General features: G+C 39.9%; 2 protein-coding genes across 11 annotated transcripts in view; one reads left to right on the top strand and one right to left on the bottom strand.

The window, feature by feature from the left end:
• The window catches only part of FNBP1L (formin binding protein 1 like), a 61,442-nt gene extending 57,321 nt beyond the window's left edge, over nucleotides 1-4,121 (top strand). For 4 of the 5 annotated variants that reach the window (XM_075038983.1, XM_075038984.1, XM_075038981.1 and 1 more), the window contains 2 exons: nucleotides 118-266; nucleotides 649-4,121. In XM_075038983.1, coding sequence (XP_074895084.1) covers nucleotides 118-266; nucleotides 649-827 — 328 coding nt within the window. In that variant the 3' untranslated portion in view covers nucleotides 828-4,121. The remainder of the gene's footprint in view (nucleotides 1-117; nucleotides 267-648) is intronic. The other variant, XM_075038980.1, reaches the window with a different exon arrangement.
• A 473-nt stretch (nucleotides 4,122-4,594) lies between these two features.
• The window catches only part of BCAR3 (BCAR3 adaptor protein, NSP family member), a 116,400-nt gene continuing 101,144 nt past the window's right edge, over nucleotides 4,595-19,850 (bottom strand). For all 6 annotated transcript variants that reach the window (XM_075038970.1, XM_075038969.1, XM_075038971.1 and 3 more), the window contains 10 exons: nucleotides 16,797-16,925; nucleotides 14,628-15,070; nucleotides 13,921-14,021; nucleotides 11,479-12,119; nucleotides 8,639-8,754; nucleotides 7,607-7,778; nucleotides 7,304-7,427; nucleotides 6,264-6,476; nucleotides 5,296-5,462; nucleotides 4,595-4,818 (listed from right to left, as the gene is read on the bottom strand). In XM_075038970.1, coding sequence (XP_074895071.1) covers nucleotides 4,792-4,818; nucleotides 5,296-5,462; nucleotides 6,264-6,476; nucleotides 7,304-7,427; nucleotides 7,607-7,778; nucleotides 8,639-8,754; nucleotides 11,479-12,119; nucleotides 13,921-14,021; nucleotides 14,628-15,070; nucleotides 16,797-16,925 — 2,133 coding nt within the window. In that variant the 3' untranslated portion in view covers nucleotides 4,595-4,791. The remainder of the gene's footprint in view (nucleotides 4,819-5,295; nucleotides 5,463-6,263; nucleotides 6,477-7,303; nucleotides 7,428-7,606; nucleotides 7,779-8,638; nucleotides 8,755-11,478; nucleotides 12,120-13,920; nucleotides 14,022-14,627; nucleotides 15,071-16,796; nucleotides 16,926-19,850) is intronic.

Raw genomic sequence — 19,850 nt, 5'->3', positions numbered from 1 at the left:
AACAGGCATTCCCAGAGCACTATCCATGGTCTGGCCTTTCTGTGATGCACGTATGTTCTGAGTTTTAGAGCTAAGAACTCTGTTCAGAGTCCTGACACTCCAATCACTGCATTATAGCCCTGAAGGGAGTTACACGGATGATGCAAATCAGGAAGTTCGAGGCCCACCGCAGCAACATGCGCATCCGAATGAATTTGATGATGAGTTTGAAGATGATGATCCATTACCCGCTATAGGACATTGCAAGGCAATATATCCATTTGATGGTAAGGTTGACAACATGCACTATAATTCCTTGACTATAAGGCATGGATTATTTGTTATAGAGAAGACAAGTAAAACGATGTAAAGTAAATGAACCGTATGAGCAACCAGTTGCTTATAAGATCAGTAGAAATATTTTATAAATCACTTCAATTCACGAGCAGTACTTTTGTGCTGTTTTAAGATAAATAGTAACACAGCTATTGGCAAATATTCAGCTTCACAAATTGGACTAATGTCTGTAAGCCTGTGTGACCATATGTTCTCTTGCACAGATTTTTGATTCTTCCTGTTTATATATCATCTGGAAACTATGCCCCGGGAGAATGGTGACTTGAAATTCTGTCTGAACACTGAGACTTCTTTGCCTCTTGTTTTTCCCAGGTCATAATGAAGGCACTCTAGCAATGAAAGAGGGGGAAATTTTGTACATTATTGAGGAGGACAAAGGAGATGGGTGGACAAGAGCTCGAAGACATAATGGAGAGGAAGGCTATGTGCCAACATCATATATAGATGTAACGCTAGAGAAAAACAGCAAAGGTGCAGTAACCTATATCTAACAGTAAACTGGCAGCTTTCAGTTGTGCATTCCCCAGGGAGAATAGTGGAAAAATAGTAAGTTGCACAGGTTGATAGAAAGCATTAGAGTTTCAGAAGTTGTTTGCAGTGTGAGTTTGCTACAGTTTTTTTCAGAGATGACCACATTAAATTACGCATCTTACATGGGTCTGTAATTTTGACCAATGTCTTCTGCTTTAACTGATCATAGCGTTCCTGCTTTACAAAGCACTAAATCCACTTCAGCTATTAAACTGAAAAAGACCAGGTTTCCTGCTTGTTCTACACAATACTTTGTTTTTATAGAGAACTGAAAAATTACGTAGGTTTTAAAGATCTCTAAGATTTACTGTTCCCAGTTTTTATGACTTAAACTATATGCTTAAACAGAGGGTTTCTTCCTCTAATAGCTAACTGAACTCACTTACTAAAAATTATTAATTTCCTTCCTTAGCAACTACTTGGCAGGTTTCACTTCTTAAACAGGAAAATGTTTTCTGATTCTGAAAGCTCAACAAAAATACTCAGGAAAAAACATTATAATTAAGAAGGACAGAAAGTCCACTGACCTGCCTCTCTCCTTCCTTTTCAGTACTTGTAATGTAGAATATTGTGTATTGGACACAACATCATTGTTTTAACTCTAGATACCTTGAACAACAAAAAAAAAAAGAGACCACATGTAATGCTTGATGTCTCACTGAAACCTCTCTCCGCTCCTGAAAAGGGAATGATTTTATATTCTTAATCTGTGCCTGTAAGCTAAGTCTTTGAATTGCATGATGTTTAGTGTGAAATCAAGGTCTTAAATGTGCAGTAATTCCCCTCACTGTTAAATCACTGAGGATTGGAAACTGCATTGCACTACTTGATTACTAGGCGGGGGGCGGGGGGGGCAAGCTAATCTAAAAGATGTGGCTCATATTTCTAATGAGACTTTGTGGAATTAAGTATAAGGCTAATGCATAGCCACTGAGAATGGCCTGTTAGAACTGAGCACGCTTCTCTGTCTTCTGAAGGCCTTCAGTAACTTTGTTCTTTTCTTTTTCCTCTTGGACTGCAGGTTCCTGAAGCGGGTTTCTGAGAAAATGGGCGAGATCTTGAAGGAGGTTACATGCAGCTGCTGGGGTGGGGGTGGGTGTGGGGGGGGAGTACTAGACTGGGAGGCCCAAGGGGAAAAGCTAGTTGCATGAATGCATGCAGACATACATTTAGTCACTAACATCTTAGCATCTCCATACATAGGTAAGGATGTATTACAAATTCTTCAATTTGTGCAGGAAAATAGAGTTCCATTACCAGAGTAAAAAGGCTACTGCTCCTACAGTTGCTTTATTTTCATTGTCCTAGGTTGTCCCACATGCACAAACTATATTTTAGCTTGTGCTATGTTTTGGTTATCTCAGTTACGCTGTTTTCCAACTCATTTTAATTGGCAGTCATTTAGAACCAAATGCCAGTTACCAGTCTGCTTGTGCCACCTCCATGCTCGCCATTAACCTCCTCCTGCATGCCTAGGACAGTCAGGCATGTCTGCATAACACCTTGCTGTCATTGCTTGTCTTATTTTGTAACAAATCTTTTTCTTTAAGTATCTTCAGCCCTAGAGTTTCATCCCAGTATCCATGTATGCTGCTATAACTATACCACTGCAACCATCATTACATTCCAGTTTTTGGCATAACTGATAAGAGACCGTAATGTATTTGTCTTGATTTGGGGAAATAATAATACATCTCGGCTCTAGCCTACAATGCAACCGAGAGAAACTCCTAGAACTGTGGTCCACCTTCAGCACTTCAGTAACCCGTTGTGAGCACTGAAAACCTGGAACACCACCAGAGAGATTCACCACTGCAAGCTAATGACTGTTTTCAGAAGTCAACCACTTGCCATTCAAATGCTGCCTTAAACTAGAGTGCCTAAATCTGTTGTTTGCCAACACTACCACTTACAGTATCCCACAAAGGGCTTTGTGTCTCAGCTCTTTTCATAGTGCTGCAGCTGCTGAGGTAGCCACGGTAGGTGTTTTCTAGAGCTCTACTTTACTGGATACATGGTGCATCATGAATTTTATACATTGAAACGCATATCTCCTCATTTAACTTTAATATTTTTAAAAAATATTTTTATGGAAACCGTCTTTTAGTTTTCACTATGAAGTTCCAATTTTAATTACTGCAGTGCTAGTCCATTTCCAGGTGATGCTTCATTGTATGGACCAGTTGAAATTTGTGTGATACTTCGTAATGATCTATGTGCACTTTTACTTGTAAACAATTGAAATTTGGATATGTTTATAAGTGTAAATATAGTTGTCTGCAGTGCCCCTATAGCTTATGTTGTCTTGCCTCCCATTTGTGGTTCTATTAATAAATACATAATATCTGATTTATTAGGGTGATAAGAATTAGACTAGAGATGTTGGGGGGAGGGATACTTGTATTGAAGCAACCTTGTCAACCCAGCCACCTGCTGTTTTGGGAAATGAAACAATAATCAAAACATCCTGTTTTTCTGGGGTCTGAAGCAATATTTGGATGCAGCAGTGCTGGATTCTTTTTAATTTCAGTGTTATTAGGAACTGTACTACTAGTAAAACTGAATTTGAGTGACTTGTGTAGAGGTTTATTCCTTTTGTTATGTACACCACTATTACACAGCTTGACCTAGTGTATTATGGGGGCTATTAAACTCTAAAGTTTAGATTTTTGGAGCTTGTATACAGGGTTATTTATATAATAATGTGACATTACTCAATACTGACAAAACTACTTAGGTAGTTTTTTGGGTTTGGGGGTTTGTTGGTATTTGGGGGTTTTTTGTTTTCTTATTTTTTAAATTTAGTGCTTTTTTATTTTAAAGTTAGAGAAAAGGAGGAAATGTGATCTGTGTATTTTCTGCTAAAGGGCCTGTGGTTTGCCTGGCTAACAGCCTTGCAGGTCAGTAATAACACTTCCTGGTAAAGGACTAAATGTTCTTTTCACGCTACTGTTTGTTTTTCTAAAACCAGGATTTGCTTCCTTTGGAGGCAGGTTGCTTTCATGAGGGATAGTGCAACTTGTATGAGGGTTATTAAACATAGGAAAAAAACATTTGTACTTGCACAGCTAGTTATAAATCATTCTAAAATTCTGAATGTGAGTTGTCTTAAAGAATATTACATTTTCCAGTAATTTTTAATCCTTTTCTGTACACATGTTGATTTCCTAAATGTTAAATGCTTTGTTTAAAAATAGTGTTCTCTGTTGAGAATATTTTCATGGAATAAAAAAATCTTTTCATGGTCTAAGTAATTAGCTTCCCTCTTTGTTTTCTGTTAGGAGGGACAGGGAGACTTTCAGCATGAGGTCTGTAACCTCTTGTTATGGTGGTAGAACCTCTGCTGTGATTGTAGATGGGGGAACAGATGACACCATTTTGGTGTTGGTTGTGTTGTTAGCCTACTCAGGTACTTTCAAATGCTGTAACATCTCACTCCAGAGATAGGCTTAGGGACAACAAGCACATGCAGCTCGAACTGTAGTTCTTGCTTAAATATTTATACAACTTCTGAGGATAATGCTTATACACCAATTCTATTTGTGACAAAGTGGAATGTGCTGCTAAAGCACTCTTTATATAAACACAGTGTATGCTGATTTCCTATGAAAAGTGCTAACAGCTTATGCTTTGCCTTCATCCAAGGAAAAAAAAAATACTACTTACCCAAGTGATTCACCTCAGTAAATGACGCAAGTTTAATATATACATACACCCACATTTACTCATATCTGAAAGCATTTTAATTATCTGGATTGTTTGTTCTTGCGATCTCATTATTCATTCCTGGCAGCATAGCTGTTGTGCAGGCTCCAGCAAAAGCCAAAAAGTACTACAGATGCTGTCTTGAAAAGTAAGATGTCCCAACACATACACAATTTTCTACTTTCAAAGGTACAGTGATACTTGAGCCTTCTGTTGTGGTCACAGATAAAGGATCATTTCTGCAACCTGCAAATATGCAAATTATTTTGCATAAAGATACACTTTAATTCACAATTCTATGTACAGTGTTTTATATTCATTAAAGGAATATTACACAACAGATTTTCTGCAAAGTCACATACTTCTCTGTCATTTTATTTACACTATTTGCTTCATTTTAATATTAAGATGCCAATGCCCTTACTCTGAGGCATTATCAAAACATTGCAACTCTGGGGAAATACAGAAAGCTGTAAGACTATCTTACAGGGATAACCTAACTGTTTAAAAGGATCATTAAATGACTTGGTGACACAGTAAATAAATAATTTGTTTAGAAATCAGTAGTTTTAAAACAAGTGTGCATTGTGCAGTTAAAAATTCTAAACATGTTGTAAAATGCAAGAAGTTTGTGCAGTATCAAATCACCAAAAGAAACTAAGGTTATTTCAAGTATATCATTTAAATAGTGGTTACAGAGTCTTATACACTTAATTGTTCCACCTGCTTCACTGGAGGAGGTTCCAGTTTTCGGGAAAGTGCAGTTAAAATCTGGCTGAATTTCTCGTATCTTTCATTTTGATTAACTTGTGCTCCTTTGCTGCCCCAGAGCAATCTCATTTGAAATTCTGTCTTGAAGATTTCACTCATCTCTTCGTCAGGCTGGAAACCTAGTAAGTAAAAAGAATCCCACAATATCACCATCAGGCAAGTTTTTTATTCGAAAGAAATGGTCTTTAAACTGTATTTCCTCCTAATAAGATAAGCTTTAGTGTGCTGGTTCCTTTTGCACAATGATTTTAACAAGCTAGTAAAACAGTGAAAATCCTTTCCATCTGTGACATTCCAGTAGCACACAAATGGCTCTAGGGACACTCTATCCTTTTTGCTCAATTCTAATGGTCTAGAATTGTCATTATAGCCTGATCTCAAATATAATTACTGATGTATACATGCTGCCTGCAGAAATACTTAAATTTCTCTCCCCTCAACATTTTACTGCAAGTTTAAAACACTAAGGAAGTCACATTATAATATGTTGCTGCTTTCTGGCTGTGAGCAGTCAAGTGTTGCATCTTGCACTGCTGTAAAGAATCCTATTACGATGGATGGTGTTTTATTCACAAAAATCAGAGTAGGAATTTCAAACTGTACAGAAGACAGGAAGTTATCCTTGGTCCTTACTGTACTTCTATTCAGTTGACTATGAGTATGCTTAGCAAAAATGTATGCTCTATTGCTTACTGGAGAACTACAGCGATGAATAATTTACTGTTTGCTTTTAAACAATATTGATCTTGTCCTCAGCCTGAGTCTCCTGCAGGACATTTGCTACTATCTCAGCTCCCAGGAAAGAGGAGAAGAGTTTCTTGCCCTGACTTTTAGTGGCACTTAGGGAGAGACCTTATTCTTCAGATGTAACCCACACATTCTATTAACATGCAGCAGTTTCTCCTACTAGTGCTCCCTACCTTCCAGCATCTGTTCTGCAGTCAAGCTGTACATTTCTGCATTCTGTGCTATCTGACGAGCTGTGGCCAAGTGCTTGAGCATTATTTCGCAGCTTTGGTCACTGCTTTCCCACAGGTCCGTGCCTTCAAAAAAAACAGCTTGTCGCTCCATCAAGGTAATGAGAGGCATCAGCAGTGGCACTGTTATGTTGTTCTGTGGAACACTGACAGTCTCTGGGATAGAGTAACAAATCATATCATCAGACATTATAAAACCTGCTAATTGAAGAAGGTATTGTAACTGCAGTATTCTTTTCAAAGTCAACTACTCTTTGTCTTCCATCTTTGAAGTTAACACCTTACCTCAGATATGCCTCTCCTACCCGTTCCCAGTGAACTGACTGGGGGAGAAGGCCAAGACAAATTAGCATTGGAGGACTGAATTTGCTACAGGAGAAGGTGCTGCTGAATTACTAGACAGTAGCACACAGAGATTTTAAACACATTTAAATCTGGGTCATTCCAATAAATTCTATGAGGATAAAAAGTTTTCCTTCTCTACCCCTTCTCAGTGAGATGTTCAGAGAAATGTTACCTCCACCTTGCACCCCTTTGGAGACCAGAGCTGAGAAGAATCTGATGCGGGAGCACCTGATGTGATCAGAGGAATTGTCTGACTAAACCATTCTTTGCATTTGAGGATTCATCCTCTGATCTAATAGGCAAAGCAAATAAAAAGCAAACTCTGTTACAAGTAACTCTTGTCTGAGGAAGAAGGAGATTTTTTTCCTGTCTTTGAGGCAAGATGAGGCACAGTGTTTCAGTTTCTGCTCCACAACGAGGGAGTGTGGGTTTGGGCAGAATGTTTGTTACATTCTGCATGGGTACATACATGCACACAAGCACATACTTCTGTTTCATTGTCTCACACTGCATTATACAAGTTCACATAGTCATTTTAACATACGATGCACAGCTATCAAAACAGCAACTGCCTCGTCTCCCTACACAGGAAGCCAGTAGTGGGAGAGTTAAAAGGCTAAATAGAAACTCATACTCACTATTCCACTCCTCTTGTCCTTCATGCAAAGCTTTGCTAAACGGCTTCAGCTGTTTTTCATACATAATGGCAGTCTGGGTATAATGATGTCTTAGAGAGGTCCAGGTTTGTTCTAACCTAGTGACCTGTTCATATAAAGTAAAGAATACCCATTATTGACTCCGTAAGCAATTCACAGGAAAAGTACACTGCTAGTGACAAAGTTTCTGTCCTGATGATCTCTCTAGTCTTGAAGAAATTGCATAAGTTAAATTAACCATCAAACAACTCCATGCTTTGGAACATAAAGGAAACAGATTTTTACCTGTGGCATTTCCAGTGCTTTCATAATGGCAGAAAATGCATACAAATCCCCCAGCGAGTCCTTCAGCTCCACTGCAACTTGGATGATCCTATTTAATGTTGCTGCTCTATCTTCCAGGTTTCCTGTGCAACCCAAAATATCCACAGCTATTCCTATTGCCATGGTATTGTGCCTGTAAGTGAAACAATTTATACTACTGGTTACAGATTATTACATTAATAATACATTATGCTGTACATGTGTTCAGAGAAAATCAATTCAAAGGTATATTTCAATATCACAGTGTGCCCAGCAAACTTACCAGCATCTTTGTATCGAGCAGTAATGCCGTTATATGGAATATATATACGTTGGCTTTGAATTTGTGTTTTAATAAATTCAATGAATTTTCTTAATATATTCCTACTATCCAACATTCTGCCTAGGCAGTGAATGAATGAACACTTTTGGGAAAATTACCCCAACTCCCTTTGTCATCCACACTCAAACCCTGGGACCTTCCCCCTCAATTTCAGCAACCAAAGTACTGCAATCTGAATCAGAAAAGTCGAGAAGCTAGATCAGGGATAGAAAAAACCCTAATTGTTCCCCAGAACTTGTACAGAGGTTTTACAGAAAGCTTTGCTGATCATTTTTTACTTTACTAGATCTTCTAGCCTCTTCCCCAGTTGCAGAAGGCTACTGCCTTCAGTCTCTTCCACTAACACATGCTCAGCTAGATTATAGGTCCCCTGAACTTTAGTTTACCTGAGCTCTTGAAGGAGAGCTGAGAGTGTCAGCAGCTCCGAGGACCCTGCTTTCAATAGAATTCCCCTTTCCCTGTATTACATGTATGCAGTTGCCCCATGATGTTAAGGAATTTTTCATATGCAAAAAAGAGTCATATGCCATCTCACTAAATTATCTTCTGTCTGTACCCATGAATTCAGAAAACGTGCAGGAGAGCATTCCCTGAGGAAATGTAGAGTACAATGTAGCAATGCTCTGATCTTCTGGCCATCTGCCCTGGAAATGAGTAACAGGAACGTTTACCTTTCAATTAGGTCAAGGCGCAGTTGATGTCCATAAGGCAAGGTAATCAGTTCAAGACCAGAGTTCACTCCCATAATCTTCCTCATCTCTTCAGAAACTTCTAGTATCCTTGCCACCTGTCAAGTGCAAAAATCTGTGCATGAATTTTGAAACTAACTTAGCCTAGCCATGTAGAAGTCCTCCAGGTTAGCGCAGGGCATATGGAGTTAAGTGCACAGCGTGCAACACTAGAATACAGTCATCTAAGAAAAACTTAACATGCACATTCAGTACCTTACACAAAAAGACCAATAAAATATTTTTTGCATAATTCAGCCATCAGAAAACATATAAAAGGTGTGACCAAAATGCTTTATCGAACTTCCATCCTCTACTTGCGGAAGGAGATTCATATGCAAGCTCCAGGGAATGTGGTGCTCTCTTGGCCTCTTCCTTGTCAGGGTGGCACTGCTCTTTGGCCTTAAAGATGTACACATTTACTTTGCCACCTTCACTTCTAAAAAGACGACTGCTCAGAATGTTTTTGGATAACACCACAGGGTCCTCAGAAGGATTAATTAATAAAAGGTCTTTAAGGAGGACACTGAATGTTGAGTGCCTAATGAAGGCAGTATGTGAAAGCTGACACCCTCACCAATTTGTCTTTGCTTTTTAAACATACAGTATTAGGTACTGGTTATATCGATAACAATTATATATGCTAATCACAAGCAAAACCACATTAATATGATAACGTGAGATCATCTGCTGGTTTAAGGCCTGTATGCCAACACATTTACAAACCAATCTGCCTGCTGTTTCATGATACACCCATCAGCAGGCTTTCTTGGTTATGAAAATATGAAAGCAATCTGGCCTACCCAACAAGCCTCACTGGTACAAAATCTAGCACTGTAGAGAAACATGTTTTGCTTCTAGAGATGCAGGAGTGGTATGAAGCCCCTGGAGACACACTGATTTCTACTCCTTTGTCACAAAAAGCCCTCTCAGGCATGCAAGTGGCAGATTTCACTCCATCACTTACCATATGGGTGCTTCTTTCATAATTAGAAATGTCATTATTTAAAAGGCAAACTGAGCTACTGATGCCACGAGAAGACCTCTGAACTTCAGCCTTATCACACATCTCAGCACAAAGTATTTATTCTGGCCAAGTTCACATGCCAATCTTATTGTATCATGCAGTTCTGAGCCATGCAGTAGTATGCAACAAGTTACCAATAAATGACAGTCATTGGCTCAGCACTGTGAGATGAAGATTAAAATAGACTTCTCTACATGTCCTAGCTAGTCACTGTTCCTGCTCCAAAATCCAAAAATCTGTTTCTGTAAAACACTCCAGTGACTCCTAATTAATTGTACAGGCTCCCACACTTCCAGCAGGCCAGTTTCCTTGGCCTCATTGCAAAGTTTATAGGATTTAAATTCAGGAGGCTAATAATGAGCTAATTGAATATAATATATATATAAAACCCCTCACTACTTCTCTAAGGCATGCATATCCTATGCCTTCAAGCAGCATACTCTTTAACAATATATTAAAAGTCATTCTGGTTATTGTTACTAGGTTAAAGGAGGAAAAGGTGAATTTTGGAACTAAAATGTTAAGAGAATGCTGTTACTACTCTTTGAACCACAGTAAAGAAGCCACAGTCTATCACTTCTGGAAAGACCAAGCGGTTGTGGAGCCGAGTTTTTCTGAGTCACCATGTCTGCAGGAAGCCTCACTTAGCAGCAGCCAACACTGCTACTGAGGAGGAAAGCTGTGTTTGCTGTTGGCAGGAACCCAGCAGCTGGCAGCACTCACACAAACTTGTCCCACTGCTGCTCCGGTGAACTGCCCCCATCTCAGACCTATGGTGTGAATCAGTGCAACAGCACACTAGCACCGTTTCTTCCGGAGCACCACCATTCCCACTTCCTTTCTTGTCTGCAGTGGAGTTGCTCAGTAAGTAGCCATGTGCGTTGCTTCTCAAGCTGCTCTTAAAAAAATAACAACCAAAAGCCAACAAAGCCCATGACACGGTTCCTGTAGCTGCTCAGTGGCAGGTATAGCACTCATCCCAGAAAAGTGGTACAGATTCAACTGCAGTTGCATTTCTTTTATTACACAAAGTCATCATCTCATTAGGACATGACTTCTCTTGTCTTTCCATATTTCTGATCCAATAGCTGATCTCCAAGCCCTGTCAGCTGAACAAAGTCTACATTGTGAAAAATAGTTCTTTGTGCTGTTAGGTTTTTCTAAACAAGTCCACTAGCAATACAGTTCTCTCACAGGAGAGAAATGCAGAAGTCCTGACAGCTATTTTCCCACAACACCTATCTAGCTGTAACACAGAGACTCAGAACAAAGATTTAGAAAAGCAGCTACTTCTAGAAGTTTAAATATATTTAGTTCCATTGAACATCTTATATTATGGTCAGCAGTATGGCAACCAGGTAATGTCTGTCTACTCTTTGCCCTTGCAAGCTAACTAGCTATTTACTGTCACGAGTAGTTCTTTCCACAATGGTTTACAGCATAGATAGCTCTTCCTCCGGTATAGAAGAAAAGCTGAATCGCAGATATACAGCAACCAACAGGAGATTAAAAAAGATGTATGGAATACTGAGAATTTGAGTCTAAAGTCAAGGATGGTGGGAGACCTTTAGTCCAAAGGGTTTGTTGACATTCTTCAAATGGAAAAAAAAACCCCACCATCCAAGTCAGTCAATACATTATTACATTAGCTGCAAATCTACCCATTAATCTTTTCCAATCAGTTCTTTAAAAAATCTAAACTTGCACATTATAAAATAAAATGTGAGAAAATTAATATTTTTTATTTTTTTTTTACCTTGCAGTCCATTCTAAGAATATGCTGTGCAATAATCTTTGGATTGTTGTTGGTGAAAAGCTCCTTAACTCTTCTTAACATTGATGTTTCCAATGGCTTGTTTTCAGCAGGAAGTAGTTTGGATTCAAAATCATTCGGTTTAAAACTAGACACAGTCTCAAAAACAGGTGCAGAAAAGATGCCGTCTTCTTCAGCCATCCCAGCTGAAGCTTCTAAAGGATCTGCAGAGTTCATTGTAGGGTCATCTTCCAGGATCAAATAGTTTGTTCCAGAGTTCCTGAATGAGTGTGTTCCCCTCTCCTTTCGTGTCAGTTGTTCCACATAGCTGTTTTTCTGACATACATATTGTTTTGTTGCTGCAGGATCTCTGGCAGGGCTTAGTTCACAATAGTGTCCTTCTGAACTGTGGGAAGCCAAAGGAGAATCTGGGGGCTTCATCAGGGGTGCTTTGCTGGGTTTAGGTGGAGGCTTCGGGCAGAGCTGACTGTCTGATCCTCTAAGAGCTTCCCCTACTTGTGACTCGGAGGTGACTTTCTGAACAACTGTGGGCCTTAGAGAAGGTTCACTGCCTGTTCTAAATGCAGGAGAGCTTGGACAGGAGTCTGCATCTGCTTCAGGTAATCGAGATGGTTGTCGTAAGCCTGCAGGGGAAAGTGGGATTTTAGAAGGCCAAAACACATGCAGTTCCTGATGCCCGTCCCAGGGTTCATCTCTTAATGCTATTTCCTGAGGAAAATATTGTCAGATCATGTCAATTATTCACTGACAAAAATGTATATGAAAATATATTTTGAGGAATGAGCTAGCCAGCAAATTCCATTCATTTGCTGATCCTCCCAAAATCCCAGATACACAGAACAGCTGCACCATAATATTATTCTGTGGTAATGCTGACAATAATTCCAGTCCCTGCTGCGTACATAGGCTATACTGTCAGAGCTGGATAGTCTCCATGGCTTGGAATAGGAGGTTTCTTTGTAACCTGATCTGGGCTATAAAAACAGAAACTTCCAGCCACACCACATAAAAGATGAGTCATTTCTGAGTGACAAGTTTGAGATGAAAGAAAAGTTTCCCAAAGTCAAGCCTGAACGTGCAGTATGGTATGGAAGGAATGAATTTCAGGGATGGTAATCTTTTTGCTAAACAGTAGCTGATTTGAAGAGCTGGAGAAACACATCCATATACTTCTGTGTATTTATGCCTCATACTGTACTCATTGCATACACAAACCTCAGCATCCAGTATAGGACTGAACCCTATATCAGACATTCCCAATTTGCAGTTCTCAGTGCATTTGCTGGTATCTACAGCAAAGTGTCCAGTTGCATCATGTGGGCTTTACTGCTTGTTTCCAGCTGGCTCTCAATTTATGCAAACAACTAAATCTGCAAATCACAGCCTGTCACCACTCATAAGCAGTATGCTACCAGAACCTGCTCGGAGGACCCCATGACAAAATGCACAGCAGTACTCTTCAGGTTAACAGTTACAGTACCAAAAGAAAAGTTCTTGCAGCCATGGATTGGAATAAGATAATCAATTCAACTACAGATGGACAGAAACTTGTTTTATGAATGTCTGTCCATCCCACTGTTAAACACAGGAGCACACCCTTTCTATCAAAATACAGTCTCACTATACAAGTACTTAATATTATCTTTGACTCCAGAAGTCTTTCCACAGTAGGCACTATAAATGTTAACAGCTACTATATTCAAAACAACTAGCAGCCTTGGAAGTCAAACATTAGAATTTGTCCACATGGGAATAGATGCATCATTGCAAGCTTCCTTACACAGTATGTTAGTATGGAAACAATTGCTTAAACTTCTGAAGAATCTGAGAAAGAAAAAGCCACAATCAACAACTGATCAAGTGTTGGTACACCTTGTATCACTGGAGGAAGGCAATGACAGTGGCCATGGAACCAGACAGCAGCAAAAGGAATGAAAAGCAAAAGGGATGGTGCAGTGGAGGGGGTAAGAGTAATGTTTTTCTCCTGGTGAGGAACACCACCACATCTGCATACTTTATCCTGAGAAAAAGCAGTTACCAGGAATTCCATGAAACACCACTTCTACTTAATAGACTTCTGTCAGAATGACATGAGTGAAACAAGTCAGTTCTTGTAAAGCACAAGCGAGGAAAGGTAATACTGTGAAAAAGGATATTAATGCCAACTATAGCTGTCATTTTTTTGGTGTGGAAGCCTGCTGAGTTGTGTGCTAAGGTACTCAACTAGCTGGTGCATTGTAAATAAAAACCCTGTTCCAATGACTTAAAGAGCAAGCAGTATGCTAACACAGCTTACACTGGCCATTAAATGTAACTGTATATACAGTACTCGGAACACCCAACAGTCTCACTTTGGTCTAAGTGTAACAGACCACCTGGGCACGCACAGATTCTAAGTGTGAAACTTTCAATTACAAAACATACCTATTAGCAGATAGCTCTCTGACTGGTGAGCCTTTAAAGGGAATCTTTTCTCCAGAACATGATCCAAACTAGCTGGCTGGCTACCGCTTTTTTCTTTGTTTCTAGGGTAAATAAAAATGCAAACAAAACCATATCAATATATCCAACATTCTTAACATACATACCTAATTGCCAGAAATATCATTATCAGTGCAAGGATCATTAGCTTTCCACTTGGGCAGCTTGTAAGAATAAAAGATACACTTCATGCTGTTGCGGTAGCAATGAAATGGGCCATAATATGTGTGACCTTGTAGCATTCGTGAGGGTGTTTCTTTGAATGTTGAGAATGGAAGATTTGATTTGGGACACTGAAATTAGGATCCATTATCCCACACTTGGTATTTTTATTGCAGAAGTCAAATATGGAAGGAAAGACTTCTCTGGAGCAGCAGCAAGATTTTATTTTAATCCTTTGTCTTATACTAATCAAGATTTGCCAAGTCACTGAAGAACAACTTGCACTGCTGTTGTGCTTCCAGAGTCTACATTTGCTCTTGCTCTATGGGTTTGCTGATTTTTACAGCCCAAAAAATCCTTTGCTAAAAATCAGCAAACTCTCACTCCTAGTCTTCCATCTAAAATCAGGGTGAAAATTCACATCGCCTACAGTGGGAGCCGATAGAGTTACCTCATTTCCCTCCATAAGGACAGCAAAATTCAAGTACCTCAGAAGATTTCCTCTGGGTATGCTCTGCTCTGGGGATTGCATGCTGGATATACCAAGACTCAGCCTTTTTGCAGTTTCTGTTTTTCCTTCAGGGATATTTGGCTCTTTTTGTCGGACTGGAGTTACACCATACTTTTCTTCTAGACACCTGAGAGGCACAGTCCTGTTGATAGGCTGAAAAATAATTGCTCCACTCTGCTTTGATATTGGTGTGCGATTCCCAACATAGTATCTAACTAAGCCGGGGATACTGTCGAAACTTTCAAGTTCAAACTGATACTGAACACGGCAGTAGGCTTCATTGAGTCTTAGAACTGTTCTGTTGATTTTAAAATGCTGAGAGGTGTTTTTCCACTGACAGGTAAGAACAAAGTTCCCAGGACTGGAGAGAGAATCCCTGATCAGAAAATCTCCATCTCTCTGAACTAGGCCTTCTGCCACCTTTGAGGAAAAAGAATTATACAAAAAAATACTTTCAGAATCAGAAAAAACATAGTCAAACAACACATCACAACAAGAGAGTCTTAAACATAGGACTTAATTTGGCTGCCCTGGGAGGACAGACAAAGCCAGAAATACAAAGCAAAGCATGAAGTGTGGTAGAAGAATGATGTCTCAAATTCTAAAAGGAAGAGCTCATTGCACAGCAGAGATTTGGAGGGGCTTCTGAGAAAATGCCCAGCAGCCAGAAGCATGACCCACTTTTGCATACGTATTTCTTCTAGTGTGCTAATAGAAAATAAGGCATGAAGGGAAAAGCAATGACTCAGGATTTTAGAGTTTCAAGCATCTGAATAGACAGTCACACTGAAGTTGAGAAGTGTCGTGGTTTAACCCCAGCCAGCAACTAAGCACCATGCAGCCGCTCACTCATCCAGTGGGATGGGGGAGAAAATCAGGAAAAGAAGTAAAACTCATGGGTTGAGATAAGAACAGTTTAATAGAACAGAAAAGAAGAAACTAATAATGATAATGATAACAGTAATAAAATGACAACAGTAGTAATAAAAGGATTGGAATGTACAAATGATGCGCAGGGCAATTGCTCACCACCCGCCGACCGACACCCAGCCAGTCCCCGAGCGGCGATTCCCCGCCCCCACTTCCCAGTTCCTATACTAGATGTGACGTCCCATGGTATGGAATACACCGTTGGCCAGTTTGGGCCAGGTGCCCTGGCTGTGTCCTGTGCCAACTTCTTGTGCCCCTCCAGCTTTCTCGCTGGCTGGGCATGAGAAGCTGAAAAATCCTTGACTATAGTCTAAACATTACTTAGCAACAACTGAAAGCGTCAGTGTTATCAACATTCTTCGCATACTGAACTCAAAACATAGCACTGTACCAGCTACTAGGAAGACAGTTAACTCTATCCCAGCTGAAACCAGGACAAGAAGCCATTACTACAGGACCCCAGAAACTGCCCTTTCATTATTACCTTGAGTGACGGAAGTGTTCATTTCTTCTTCTTTGTGAATACTGCATAGTACTAGGAAGAGTCAGAGAAATCCTGTTTTTCTGTTTTGAGCTAGCCCTTCCCTGTCGCATCTAGCAGTTAAGATTAAGAGCAGGTATGTGGCTGCCAGGCCTGCTCTCCCGACTCGGGTGAAGGGCAGCAGGCAGCTCGCAGCTCTGCGGAGAGCCGGGGATGCACCGGCGGGAGGCCCGCAGGGGGAGCTCCAGGTGCTCTGGGAACCTAAGCTCCACTCCAACGACAGCTTTAACGTATTTTTAACTACGTTTGTAAGGATCAAAATTAAGTTACTGCATAGATTTTGTTGTGCGGTTTTTTCCCTCCCCAAATTCCAAGTGCAAAAAAGAAAATAAGCACGAACATTTTAACTTTGGTTAAGAATACCGAACCAAATGAACGTCAGTGTGTCTGAACGGTATGTGAGGACAGTATTCTCATGTAAAGCTTAAATTCCATTTCCACCTTTATTCAGTGCACACAAATCCTGAAATACCTGTATTTTCCACCAGCATCTGCCCTGAATCCTTCCTCAGCCTCATTTTATGCCAAGCTGTGATAATACCGTAGTTTTCACACGAATAAACAATACGTTTCTTCTAAATTAATGCAGATATCAGAGATGTGTACAGTACTTCAGTGCAATTCTGCTTGTCTATAAAGGCTCAAAGCACATTTAGCAACGCAAAGACCACATACCTGCCGAGGAATACGTCCATGGTACCAGGCGTGGCTACGCAAGTCTTCACTGCTTAGCTGCAGTTCTTCCTCTAATTCCTTCTTCAGTTTTTCTGGGCTGTTGTCCATAACTTGCCTCTCCCTAGAAAACTGCAATAAAAGATTAAAAGCTTCTACTGTGCCAAGTTTAGTGATTAACATTTTACCTGGATTATAACTTCCATCACGTGATCTGCACTAGCCACTGGAATGCAGGTGCTGCTTTTAGCAGGCTGGCTTGACTTCACTCTCTAGATTATATTTGCAAAATCCAGCATTCAGTGAGATAACATGTGATTGTTATACACTGCACGGAACAAAGTGTTCTGTCTGTACACCAAGCTAATAATGACACACCTACAAAGTCACTTCTCTTACTTCCTCTTCCCACAAGAATTCTAACTATACCCCAAAAATGGAGCTGGACCTGCCCTGCTCCAATATTCTTCCCCCTGTTTAAACTTCCATTTTAAATTCGGATTCTTTCCCCCTCCCCCCTCTTTGAACCCATCCAATTAAGAACATTCCAAATGCATCAAGACAGGCTAACCTGAACATACATAGTTGTTCAATACTTCTGTTGCACTAAAAAACAGTTTGCCAAAGTAAAATTTCAGCCTTAAAGGGCTTACTTCTAATGATCATTAAGTCTGCACGTCCAAGATGTTCCCTTCTTAAAGGAAAAAAGCTCTTGTTGCCCCTTAGCACAAAAAGCATGATATCTGCTTGAAGGTATCTCCATCACCACTATACAACTACTGTAAGATTTTCTGGAAAATTTCCATCTTCATCTCTTCTTGGAGTACAGCTTCCATGCTGGACCACTCTGGCTCATTAGTCCTTCTTGTGGATGCAGTGCTGCTAACAAAGCAAGGTGCAGTATCTTCTCTAGAGAGTTGTCATGTACTCTTTCATAAGCACTCAGTGGAAGGAAGTTCTCTGGACTTCCTTAGATTCTCTAAGGGCTGGGGACTCCAGCCCATCTTTACTCTTGCTGAAGAGTTTCCAAAGCCTGAGATACCCAAGAGAAGCAGGTTCATTGCAGGGAACATGTTCTACATTGATCAAAGAATCAGAGTCTACCCTCTCTTAAAAAAGATTACATTTTAAAAATGAGAGGGAGAGAGGCCTCCAGTTGGAGAGCAGACTAAAATGCAATGTTTTGCCCCAGTGCATTATGGATTTTTTTCTTAGCTCTGGATATAAGCCGAAGCTCACAGGTTCCCTTCACTGACACAATGATGTAAATATACAACACATACGTTATTTAAAAAAGAACTGGGAATGCTCACCCACCAATCCTATTCTTTCTGTGAACACTGCTGTCTCTAACATTTTCTTCTTCAGACTGAATACTCACAGCACCTAACCGTGGGAGCAGGTGGCATACATTTAGCACTTCTTTCAACAATCCTCCCTGCAATTTCAAGCAGACTGAATTACAACAGATTACTAGACAGCAGATTTTTGGTGGAATAATGCCAGAAGAGGCATCCTGCTGCCAAGACTATTTAAACATGCTGGGAGCCCAGAGAAATTCTAAGATAGAGTCTCCTCTTCTCTCTGCTTTTCTCAGAAAACTAAGGCTTCTCTTAGATAAACACAAATGAGCATAGTAGCTTATACAGGAAGGCAATAGATAAAAACAACCTGGTAAAGAATAGCTTTTCACCTCAGTTTTGCTTCTGTGAACCATATCAGGGTGGTATTCATCCATACAAATGTGGTTCAAAATGGACAATCATTTTAAACAAGGAGTAAATCCCTTGTGCTTTTGTACAGTCAAGGTCTTTCACCAACTCCTCCCAAACTTTACGAGAAGAAAAGTCTGTGCAGGAACAAAACCAGGCCACAAAAAAAAGACCTTCGCTGCAAGGGCTCTTTCATAAAACCATGTACAACGTGAAGAGATTAAGTTACTGGGTGTAGAAAGAGTCATAGAAGAGGCTTAGTGAGGACTCAAGTCCAAAGGCATATCAAAGTATCAAAACATAGTCAAGTAAGGCCAAAAATCCCCCTTACACTCCAAACCTCTGTGACATACAAAACTAACATAGCTAAAGGACTAGTAGCACATGCCTGCCACCTTTTATTTCCCAACTGAAATGGTTGGAAGCCATTTAAAGCTGACTGGTATTGATTCCAGAATTAACAGCCATTTCACTACCACTACTACAGAATGATAGTGAGTATTATAGCATTTACATAAGCTGAGGGTAGAGTGAAGAGCACACAAATTGAGAGCAGACCTTTTAAGAGCACCCTTCCCCTGACCGCACAAGGAAGCGGCTGGAAAATTTTAAAGTACCCCCCTCCAATCTAAACAACAGCGTTCAGCTGTAATGGTATACAAATCTATTATATTCATGACTGTGTATTTTGCTGATCTTCTGAAAGGAACTACTACTTTAACATGAATTGTATTTAACTCTTTGAAAGATGCTTTTGACTGAATAGAGATCTTAAAAAAACCCAAAGCTACTGTACCAATTACCATCATTCCAAAAGCACCTCACTGTATCCCAGTGGTAGGCAAAACTATTGTAAATGGAACAGACTATCACATACAAATGCAATAACTGGATTTGCTTAGGAGAGCTAGACTCTTAGCCAGCAAAAAGAGCTATAGGTCTTTGAGTATGGATTAATTTCATCCATTGTACTGACACAAATTATCTTAAAAGAACAGGATAGAATTTCTTCTGGTGGTTAAATGGATTTTTCACTACTCAAATGAACATAATGAGACACATATTGCACTTGAATCACATCTAGCAACACAACAAGAAAAACTTTTAAAGAATCCAAACCAACTAAATTGTTAACATTCATGATTACTGGTTTGTTAAAAATCATCTCCACCATGGTCTACCACACTCAGCATAGTCTGATTGCCGGAGGTCAGCCATCTCCTGCAATGAAGCAAACATGCTTAAATAACCCTTATGCAACTCTGAACTTAGTGGAAGAACTCCTGTGGCTAGCACAAATCCCAAAATACACAGGGGGGAAACTGCCTAAGTAAGCAAGTTTAGT

Source organism: Buteo buteo, chromosome 10 (genome assembly GCF_964188355.1).
Source record: "Buteo buteo chromosome 10, bButBut1.hap1.1, whole genome shotgun sequence".
Classification (NCBI taxonomy): Eukaryota; Metazoa; Chordata; class Aves; order Accipitriformes; family Accipitridae; genus Buteo; species Buteo buteo.
This window is presented reverse-complemented; position numbering and strand designations above follow the sequence as displayed.